Source organism: Macrotis lagotis, chromosome 5 (genome assembly GCF_037893015.1).
Source record: "Macrotis lagotis isolate mMagLag1 chromosome 5, bilby.v1.9.chrom.fasta, whole genome shotgun sequence".
Classification (NCBI taxonomy): Eukaryota; Metazoa; Chordata; class Mammalia; order Peramelemorphia; family Peramelidae; genus Macrotis; species Macrotis lagotis.
The window spans coordinates 16,777,459-16,788,837 of NC_133662.1; the positions used below are offsets into that span (position 1 = coordinate 16,777,459).

Here is an 11,379-nt window from a genome sequence, read left to right on the forward strand (position 1 = left end):
TACTTCCACTATTTTGTCATCCTAAACTCATCATATTTAGGGCCTGATGCTACCAGTTCTCTTTGCTTTGGTCTCAGAACCAGGAAGTCAACTGACACAACTGAACAATTAATCTGTGGTCTTTTGAGGATACTGTCCTCTTCTGGAAGAACTCATGAATGATTTTAATGGTAGGCATTCCAAGTTAATGAGAGAAGATATTTTGTTTAAGAAAGTCTTTCAGGCACCTCACCCTTGTACAATAGATAATCTATTTCTACAAAAAGCTACAAAAACCAGTTGGTATTATGATATCCCAAATTAGGATTCCAGAGGGACTTAAAAACTTAAAAAAATGTTTTTTGAATGAACAAACAAATGTCCTAACAATATGCACATCTGCTTGGCCTGCTTGGGGTAGGTTGTTCAAACTCAAGCTAATGCAAGAGAATGATCCATAGTAGCAGATAACTCTACTACTAAAGTCATTTCTGTTTGATTTTGGTGTGTAAGCAAGTGGTTTTAGGGTGGCTGTAAGATTTACACTCAATTATATTTTACTCACTTAGATCAGCAATTTCTTTGAGCATACATCAAAGGAAGTAGTGTGTGTGTGTGTGTGTGTGTGTGTGTGTGTGTGTGTGTGTGTGTGTGTGTTGGGGGGGAGAAAGACAATAATATAAGGAGATCAACCTGTGATTGAAAATTTGAGTAGGAACTCCATGTGCCAACAACAAAACAGCTTTGATCTTCTCTACTTTTCAAAGCCCACTAAATTTACAAGTTCACAAGGAAATCAATAGGGAGTTCATCTTAGGGAAACTTCTAAAGTAAGTTGGGAGGTAAGTGAGATTCTCCCCAGCCTTCCCCATGGCCCTCCCACCCCCTCACCCCACTGTTTCCCTCCAAGTATTCCTTGGCAAACTTAAGGCTGGGTGTCAGATTTAGCCTTATCTTTGATGATGAAATGCTATTGGAGTAATGGGTAGATGTCTATATCTACTTCTCTCCAGGAAGAAATGCATCCTATGCTCTATAAAAACCCTTCCTGACTGTTGTCATCAGAGGTCCTATCAGAGGAACCTATAGCAACCTGCTTCTGCCTGTTTTTACAAGCAGTAGCACTGAGCCTAGAGAGTAACCTTTGCACTTTCTATGTACTGACCAAGGCTCTCCCCTCTTTGGAGTGGTGGAGAATTTCTTTCCAAATGCCTTGCCCCAGTAGAATGTAAATTCCTTGAAGGTAAAAATTAGGGTTTTTTTTTTTTGGTAGAGGCATCAGAATGGTGCAGGGTAGTTCAGTGGAAGGAACTTTGAACTTGGGGTGAGAAGTTCAAATTGGATTCCCAGCACAGAAAGAGGTAGTTAGACTTCTAAGTTTCTGAACTAGGAATCAAACTACGGTCTAGACTCAAAGTTCTACTTCTCTCGACATTAATAATAGGAATTTTTGTGCTGCCTTCTTTGGGTTGTTGTGAGAAAAGAATTTTTGGAATCAAAGCATTCTAGAAATGCAAGCTATAATCATTATCATTGCTGTGGGTCAACAGTCATCACTGGACCAGAATTTTCCTATTTCTGAAATGAAGGGATTGGAACAGATGATTAACAAGAATTAATTAAGCCTCTACTATATGCTGGACACTGGGTGTATATATACTGGGATTATAAAGATATGGCCCTCCTTCAAGGAGCTTATATTCTATCAAGGAGGCAAGTTCTCTAAAGTCTAAATATTCTTTGATTCTATATAAGATGGACAGAGCAAGACCATGAGGATGGCACTCCTATGCACATTCTTTCATGGTATAGTAGGGATGAGTAATGAATTAGATTGGTGGGTTCTAGAGGTTAGTTCACTCCTGGGCAGGTTGACTGGGGACCTCTCCACCCTCAGACCCTGTGGAAAAGACAACAGTTGCATATGTCACAGGCTTAGAGCTGAAATGAACCTGGGGTTCTGGTCTAGCTGGGGGAGGGGGTGGTGGTGGTGGAGGAGGAGGAGGCTTTCCTGTTGGGGGACCTAAAGGTAAGTTGGTGTAGGTAGTGTCATCTAAGGAAGGTGGGGTCTCCAACTTGACATAAGGCACATTTGATGGCTCTTCAGCAGATGTCCTGGTATCCTGCAATGATGATAGAAAAATTATGCAGTATTTTACCTATCCCATAGGAAAAAGTGAAAGAGATTGCCAAGATTAGATAAGTCTTGGAAATATAGCCAGGAATACCTCTTATCCTTTTTGACCAAATTGCACACTACTCCTTCCTTGGGAAGGTCTTGGGTAGTAGAGAGGATGCAGTCTTTGGTGAGGATGGGGACAGGGGATGGTGAGAATGAATATGAACAGAGCAAATAATAATCATTGCCCGGGCCTTTGCAGTTGGGTCTGGAAATAAGTGATTCTGAAACTCAGGTCCCTTCTTCACCTTCACCTGACTCATGATTTCATTCATTGACAGGGTCATAGAGGGTATGTGGTGCACAGAGGGGCCTCTTACCAAGGTTGATTCTTCATTGCTTTGGGATCGCCCACAAATGTTCAGCTTGCCCCCTGGCAGGATAGATGATAACACATTTTTATTTTTGCCCTGGACTGTTAATCCTTTCCTTCAGTTCTATTCAAAACTTTCTTATCCCACATAAACTCCTTCCCAAAGCCCATGCCATTGATCACCCCCAATCCTCTTTTTCTCAATCCCACTCCAACTTTCTTCAGGATACACCAACCCTTCTCCGTCGAGCCCTTCTCAACCCTTCTTTCATTTACCTTCAATCTTCCCTAATTCACTTATTGTCCCATCCTCATCACTATCATTACCCTCTTCTAAATTTTCCTTCTCCCCCTCCAAAGTGATGTACACTGTGGAGTTGGGGATATGAAAAATTCCATTTGGCATCTTTCTGATGTGATGGAGAGGAATTAAGGCCAATATAGAGACTTGGTCAGTATTTTTCTGGGGAAGGTAACTAATAATTGCTACATTAGTAAAGTCAGAATGCAATAGAGAAATGGTTCAGTCACTTACCCATTCTTCCAGCTATCACAGCCCATACCACACCAGGGACAAGTAGTAGGCTTAGGAGAAGCACAGAACCCCAGATCAAGGGAATGCTAAAGAACAAAAATGTCATGAGCTCAACCTTTAAGCCTAGAGGTGGTAAGAGATGGGTTCAGGGGAAGCCCTCTAACATAAAACTTCTGCAGGATAAAACCAATAGGGAAGTATTCAGAGGATCTTATCGGGAGCTTAGAACTCAACAAAGAAATGGGTAAGAATGGGCTATGCCAAGGTCTCCAGGCTGAGGGGTTTTGAGACTTCTTGTACTTTTCAGCCACTCTGTTCTTTGCAATTCAGTGATGTTGGTCAATGTTGTTTATCAACCAAGAAACTCTACCTCCCAATTCTTAGCATTTTCTCTTCCTGTTCCCCACTTCTGGAATCTTCTTCATCTTGGCTTCCTTTGTTATTTCAAATCCCACCTAAAATCCTACCATGTACAAGAAGCCTTTCTCCCCTTTAATTCTAGTGTCTACTTTCTATTGATTATTTCCAATTTATCTTGTATATAGTATTTTTGTATATAGCTGTGTGGAAACTGTGTTCCCCCATTGGACTCCTTGAGAATAGAAACAGAGTCTGGCACATAAACAGGCACTTCATCAATGTTTCTTGACTGAATTATTGACTTCATCACTTCCCTGTATTAATTAGTCACCTGGGGGAAGAGATCTCTGCCTCAATCTGATCCATCAGTTAACCCAGGAAGAGAACAATGTCTCTTTTTTGGAATTATTTGGTTCTTAGTGGATAAGGGGCATAGTCACAGGATGACTTAGCCCTTCCATATCTTCTACCACCCTAGTGTTTTGGCAAACTTTGCTTCTTGGGTACCAGTTCAATTATCATTTTGCATAGTTTGGACCTTTCAAACTAGAGACACTCCAAACTCCACTTGTCTAAAGCTGATCTCATTATCTTTCTTCCTACCCAGCCACCATTTTATTCACCCTCCCCATAAACATTTGTTTTTTGTAATTGGTGATCTACTAGTATATACTTATATACTAGTATATCCAACTAGCTTTCAAGAAAGAATAGTTGCAAAAGCCAGACTTCTATGTTTAATCTGCATTCTAACTTCTTCTCCATCACTTTATTAAGTCTTGACAACCAAAAACATAATAAATCAAGCCCTGATTAATAGTCTTTGCTGTTTTCTGAGACATAAATACACTAAAAATTTAATGTCTACTTCTCTCTGCATCCTATATGAGCTGGCTCCAGCATACTTCTGATTGTGATAACTCTAGACTTTACTATAAAATAGCCACTTCCCTTTTAAAGCCTTTCATAACCTGTTCTACATCTAGCTTTTCAACCTCATTATATATTACTATATTAGACAGCTAAGTGGTAAAGTGGGAGAAGCAGGAAAACCTTAGTTCAAATCTAGCCTCAGACATTTATTAGCAAGTCCTAAGGCAAGTTGCTGAGGCATGCCCAAGTTTTCTCATCAGTAAAATGGGGATAATAGTACCTATCTCCCAGGGTTATTGTGATAAAATGCCCTTATATTTGTAAGGTGCTTGGCACATAGTAGGAAGTTTTCATTATTATTATGCTAATTATTATAGCTATTATTATTATTAATTACTCCCCTTTTCATACTTTACTGTTCTGCACAATTGACTTTCTCTGTGCCTCACATAGGATATGTCCTCTCTCCTCACAATACTTTCTTTTTTAATATAGGCTTTCTTCTTTAACTGGAATGTATTCCTTCCTTACTTTTTTGTCTTATAGAATCCTTCGCTTCCTTCAGGGCACAGTTTAAACATTACCTTCTATTGGAATTATTTCTTGATCTCTCTTCCCCTCTCCCCACCCTCATCCCTGACTAGTGTATTCTCCTCTTACTATCTTATATTAGCTATCTTTTTATTAATTCTGATCATACTTATGGTATTTTTGTAATAGGATAGAATGAAATCTGCCCTCTAAGAGAATGGAAGCTCCTTGAGAGTGGAGATTATTTCATTCTTTGTCTTTGTCTAGTCTAACACACAATAGCCACTTTAATAAATGCAAGTTAATTGATTTAGTACCTCCAGTCATCTTGGTTGGGTTCCATGGGGCTGAAGCTTGGACTGGCTGCAGGATAGCCCACAGGAGCTGAAATTAAAGTTTCTCCCAAATAATTTTCAGTGTCCTCCTCATCCTGGTTTGACACTGAAGAGACATACACCCCCAATCCCCAAAAAGAGAGAGGAATTTGGTTAGCTAATTAGATTCATTGAGTACATGTATAAAGAACCCTTCAATCTGAACAGACTTGGGGAATCAATGGGGAATTGGGAGGTAATGAGAATATAAAATGGGTGGTGAAGAATTCAGAGTTGAGGGGGTAAGTGAGTTTAAGATTGGAAGGTAAAGAATTAGAACTAGCACATTTTGTGTCTGAAGATGTAGGAAAACATCTCAAAATGACTTTTTAAGATAAATTCAGTTTAGTAGTAGGTAGGAAGAGATGCTGGTATATAAACCTTTATAGACTTCTGGGGATACCACAGGTTACTGGGTTTTAGATTGGAGTAGTGGATAGAGTTGGGCTAAGGTGGGTCTATACTCTAAATTATCATGCCCTGTGATAAAACTCCAGTTATACTATCCTAGGTATGATTATGGGAAAATGGATAAAGGTGGAAGGGTAAAAAGATGATAAATCCAGAGATGGGGAAGCCAGAAAAGAAGGTAGACAGTAGCTTGAGTAGGACTGCATTATCCATAGACATGGCTGGCATTGTGTCTGTTGAGAAAAAAAGTCTATGAAAAAATATAACATTTAAAATGTTGAATTGTGAATGCATGTGCATGTGTGTGTGTGTGTGTGTGTGTGTGTGTGTGTGTGTGTGTAGGAGGGAAAAAAGGAGGTGGTCCATACCTGTGATTCAATGAAGGTCTTACATCCCTAATAATGAAATTCCCCCTCCTAAACAGATCAGCAAATATTCTGTAACTTATGGATATAGGGGCAACTCTCTGTTTTTACACACATACACACACACACACACACACACACACACACACACACACACACACACATAAAGGATAAGTACAATATCCAAAGACTGAAAAACACATCAATCAAAGGCCAGCCCCATCTCTACATCATGGAAGTTAATTGGGGCTACCCTAGTCTACTCTTCTTTTTCTATCCCCCATCCCATAAAGGATCAACCTGGCTTGGATCTTTATGCTTTTGTTGGTGCAGTAAAAGTGTTGGATTAGGAGTCAGAATAAACTCTAACTTTTCCCCTTACTATCTACCTCACTATCCTTATTTGTAAAATAAGAAGTTGGACTTCAAGCTCTAAGTTTATGATCTTCACCCACAGTCCTGCTATCTCTTTCTGTAGTCAGAAAAGAAATTGTGAGTAGGGAAGGGAATCAGTGCCCTCATGAGACTGAAGCAATGAACCCTAGAGGATTAAGGAAGGCAAGATTGGATAAGGCAAGAATGGAAATTAGGTTAGTTTATGACAATGAAATAATTGTACAATGAGAGGAATCCTAGAATTTCAAACTGTAAGAAATTTTAGACATCATCTAAGCCTAACTTCTTTATTTTACAGATAAAAATACTAAGACTTAGAGAAAAGGAAATGGTTTGTTCTCCTAAGATTCTATAATACATGTATATTTTTAATGGGGTGATCATGTTTATTTTAGGAACAGCTAGATGACTTAGTGCATAGAGCACTGGGTCTAGAGTCAGGAAGACTTGTATTCAAATCTGACCTCAGACATTTATTAGCTGTGTGAACCTGTTTGTTTTAATCTGTTGGAGAGGAAAATGGCAATGTCCTTGCCAAGAAAATCCCAGGGACAATATAATCCATTTAGGCACGAAGAGTTGCATGCAACTAAACATCATGTTTATTTTATTTCTAAGAGCTATTACAAAAAATAAAATAACCCTCTAGACCCCATCCACCTAGTTTTTGACCCACTCTAATTTCCATCATAATTGTTTGTGTTATTTCAATATTGCCTAACTTCAGGTGAGACATTTCTTTGTTGTTGAATTGCTTCAGTTGTAGCCAACTGTTTGTGACTTCATTTAGGGTTTTCTTGGAAGAGGTATTGGAGTGATTTGCCCTTTTCTTCTCCAGTTCATTTTATAGATGAGAGATTGAGGCAAGTAGGGTTAAGTGACTTGGCTAGGATCACCCAGCTTGTAAGTGTCTGAGGCTGGATTTGAATTATCTTCCTGATTTTACCCCACCCTTCCCATTGCTCTATCCACTCTTCTCCACCTAGCTGTACCATTGACAAGTTACTGAAAACATGAAGGATTTACCAATTCAGTATATTTTCAACTTCTGAATGCACATGCATATGCACATAAATTCATTTTTAAAAGATGGAATTGTACATTTTATTTATTTGTTTATTATTTTAGGTTTTTGCAAGGCAAATGGGGTTAAGTTGCTTGCCCAAGGCCACACAGCTAGGTAATTATTAAGTGTCTGAGATCGGATTTGAACCCAGGTACTCCTGACTCCAGGGCCAGTGCTTTATCCACTACACCACCTAGCCACCCCTGGAATTGTACATTTTAAACAAAAAAATTAAAACTAGCTTCTTACACAACCCTAGAGATGAATTGAGAAAATTCATATCCCTCCTTTCTTTGCAGAAGAGGGGGTCTATCAGTGTGGATTATCGAATATACTGTCAGACATGATTAATGTGTTGATTGGTTTTGCTGAATTGTGCTACTTATCTTTATTTTTCTTTGTCATAAGGACTAGGAGGGGGAAGAAGAAGTTAAAAAAATAAGATATCAATAAAGTGAGGTCTGGTTTTTAATCCTCTAATATTAATAAAAACTAGAGGGTCTTTGGTTTCACTGGAATAGGGAACTTCCTTCCTCTTCCAATGTAGATAGAAGAACTTAGCTATTTAGCCTTTATTTGCCTCAGTTTCTTTAACCATAAAATGGGAACAATAACTGAACATAATTCTCTTATTTGTTCAGAATATTATCTGAGATAATAATTTTAAAGTACTTTGTTCAGTGCCAGATCCATTAGAGGCACTCTATAAATGTTCCTTTTCCTTATAGTATTAGAAAGGTATTTAGAACAAATAGAAATGGGGGCTTGTGATCCATAAATAAGGATCCCTTTGGGCAACATTGGTGATATATTTCATTTTGAAATTTAATATTATCTATTTTTTGCTGTATTTTATTTATTTTCTTAACTATTTCCCAATTGCATTTTAAAGTGATTTAGGTGACACTCTTGCAGTTGTCATTTTTTATAAGCTTTGGTCCATAAAAACTGAGTGATTTGACTTGCCCAGGGTCACTCAGTTAGCATCAGTCAGAGGTAAGACTTGAACTCTCCTCTTTCTGACTTCAAGGACTCTTTTGTCAACTACACTAGGCCACCTAAGATCTTTAAAAAATATAAACAAAAACATTAAACTAAGGTCTCAGTGTCAAAAGTTAGAAGGTCATCTAATCCACACACTACCTCTATTTTGCAGTAAAGCAACTGACATCTAAGAAAAGTAAAATGACTTCAATAAAGAACAGAATAGGGATTTAAACCCAATCTTCTATTTCCAAAAGAGGTACTCCATATATCTCAGAATACTGCTTTTTTAAAAGTAATTACTGAATTAAAAAAAAAGCCATATTGTGTTGAAAATATTGACTGAATAAGGAAGGATATGAAGAGGGAGTAAAATACATTCTCTTGAGTTCAGTTGCCTAGAAACTCAGCTAGGAGTTAGGCATAAAAAGGCCATTGTGAGGAGATAGACAACTTATCTTGGCTTTACCACCCTGAGTGGCTTCCTCCCCCAGAAAGACAGGAAAGGATATTATTGCCTTCTTCCCATGGCTTGCCATTGAAAGACATTCTCAGAGAGAAACTTTAGTGGAACCCAAGAGTCCTGGTTGCTGAACTAAAGGTTTCTACACCATACTCACCTGGAGGGGATACTTTCAGAATGAACATTTGCAGGATATGGAGACCTGTGGCTGTCTCCACCATGCAACCATATTCACCAGCATCCTCCAGCTGTACTTCATCCATCACCACTTCAAGTAAGCCTTCACCTAGGTCTGTGAGGTGAACTTTTTCACTATCTGGGGCTCTCCTGTCCACAACTGAAGTGACAAGGGATTGGCATCCTGTGGTCAAAAATTGACACCACACTTTTCGGGCCCGGGCATCCTTTGGGTCATAGTGGCACTGCACAGTTATTGGACCACCAGCTGTAGTCTGTAATACTTTGGGATCACCTTCAACAATGCAACCTGGAGAAGAAAGAAGACATGGGGTGGCAAGATGTATACCTTGAATGAATAACTGATACTCATAGGCATGATATTACTATGATATTACTAGAAGAATACAAGGCTGATCTCTCCTTCCCTTCTGACTTAAAGAAGTTGGATTAATCATAGACTATAGCTGGAAGAGATTTTAGAGCTATCTGACAGTAGTTTTATGCTTGTGTGTATGTGTGTGTGTGTGTGTGTGTGTGTGTGTGAGTATGTGTGTGTGATCTCTTTTAAGAATAGTATTTTAAATGCATAAAATAAAATATACATAATTACAAAGGAAAACTATGTTAAAATAAAGAAACAATATTTTCCATCCAACTTCATGGTCCACTTGAAATATGCTTCATAGACCCCAGGTTAAGAATTCTTGATCTAAAGAGACAAAAGGAAGGAAAGGGTTGACTAGGGCATCAGTTCCAAGAAGCTCCATGGAGGTATCTGAGTGTTCAGTTCCTAGGAAGCACCCTTTCCATTGAGAGAGTCACCAGCCTTACCTGTCATACTCAGGAGAAAGAACAATAGTAGAGAGAATCTCATAATGGGACAAGCTGGAGTCTCCACTGCCTAAGGTGCAGACTGAGCTCAGAGTCTCAGTCTAGAGAATGAAAGAAAACCCTCCCTGATGCAGGAAATGCTTTCTCAGGGTACAGACCACAGTAGGGGCAGCTCAGTAGAATATGGCAAAGAGAGGGAGGAGCCAGGAGGCTGATAGGCACTTCCAATGAGTTGAGATGGGGGGCAGGAGTGAAGGTTCAGTATTGAATCAATTTGCCAATCTCAATCCTACCTCCACATTTCTGAGACTACTAGTTCAGGCCTTCATCCCCTCCCATTTCCACTATTGCAATGATCTCCAACTGGTCTCTCTGCTTCTAGTACCTCCGATCTATCCTGTCAAATTGATCTTTCCAAAGCACAGGTTTGATCATGTTCCCCTCCTCGAGAAGCCCCAATGGCTCCCTCCTGTTTCTAGCATCAATTACACACTTCCATCAACATTTAAAGATTTTCACAATCTAACTCTAGTCTACTAGGCTCATTGAATACTCCATTCCATATTCAAGCTACATTGATCCAATTGCTCCATCACATTTCATTTCCCTCTTGGTGATTTTGCATGTTCTTTGGTAAGAATGTTTTTTTCCCTTGCCTCCACCTCTTGGTAATATCGACCTTCAACATTCTGTTCAAATTCCACTCCTTAGATCTTCTTAATTTCCTCATTTATTATTAACTTTCAAATTGGAATTAATTCTCTTTGTACTTGTCATAACATTCTCCCCGCTCCCCATTCCATCTTCCCCCACAGACAAGAAAACTTCTGGAACACTCTAGAATGCCTTGCTTCTGTCTTTGTACACCCAGTACCCACTCTGGTGACTGGAGCATTGTATATTATTAATAGATGCTTTTTGGTCAGTTTAAAGTTCTTCTAAGTCCAGGTCTTCCTGAAATGATGAAAGTATTCTAAAATAATAGAATTAAGACAAAGAGATCATCTAATATGTGACCCCTCCTTCAGTTCTATTACCTTGCTACCTCAGAGGGGGGAAAATACTGAATAAAAGTCCTTTAGTCACTTCAGTGAATTAGTGGCAAGGTTGGGATGAGAACTCAGGTCTTGTGACACCCTCCCCCAACCTCCATTTTAGTATTCTTTTCACTATGGCCAAGATGTGGGGAATAGGGACTCTGGAAAATTTTGGCACACTATAGAGCTTCTTCCTCTCCAAGGAAGTAAAGGAAGACTTGTGACAACTGGAGAATTGTGGAGGACAGAAATAGACTCACTGGGGTCTTAGAACCATAGACTTCTACAATATCCATGCTCAGAGATACCTTAGGGACCATGAATAATCTCTTTATATTACAAAAGATGAAATTTTGGCAAGGAAAGGGGTGTCATGTGTCCCTCCTCAGCTTGATAGTGCAGTGGATAGAACTCCAGGCCTGGAGTTAGAAAAGTCTGAGTTAAAAGCTAACTTCAAACATCTAGTACCAGTTGTTTCAGTCATGTCAGATTTTATGTGACC

At 39.1% G+C, this 11,379-nt stretch overlaps 1 protein-coding gene across 2 annotated transcripts; it reads right to left on the bottom strand.

Annotated features, from left to right (window-relative positions):
• Positions 1-585: 585 nt before the first annotated feature.
• On the bottom strand, positions 586-9,976 carry TREML1 (triggering receptor expressed on myeloid cells like 1). Of its 2 annotated transcripts, none has more exons than XM_074236884.1 (6): positions 9,841-9,976; positions 8,987-9,316; positions 5,088-5,154; positions 3,007-3,092; positions 2,479-2,531; positions 586-2,102 (listed from the first exon to the last, which is right to left on the bottom strand). In XM_074236884.1, the coding sequence occupies exons 1-6, from the start codon at positions 9,881-9,883 to the stop codon at positions 1,836-1,838; spliced, it is 846 nt and encodes a 281-aa protein (XP_074092985.1). In that variant the 5' UTR covers positions 9,884-9,976; the 3' UTR covers positions 586-1,835. The 2 variants fall into 2 exon arrangements, with proteins under 2 accessions (XP_074092985.1, XP_074092984.1); XM_074236883.1 differs by having other exon boundaries at positions 5,088-5,211.
• Between the last annotated feature and the right edge of the window lie 1,403 nt (positions 9,977-11,379).

Coding starts and splice junctions, on each gene's coding strand:
- TREML1 (XM_074236883.1), bottom strand. CDS start 9,883: ATGAGATTCTCTCTACTATTGTTCTTTCTCCTGAGTATGACAG. Junction 3,093..5,087: donor CCCAACCAAGATGACTGGAG/GTACTAAATCAA, acceptor TTTGTTCTTTAG/CATTCCCTTGATCTGGGGTT. Junction 2,532..3,006: donor TGTGATAGCTGGAAGAATGG/GTAAGTGACTGA, acceptor CTATCCTGCCAG/GGGGCAAGCTGAACATTTGT.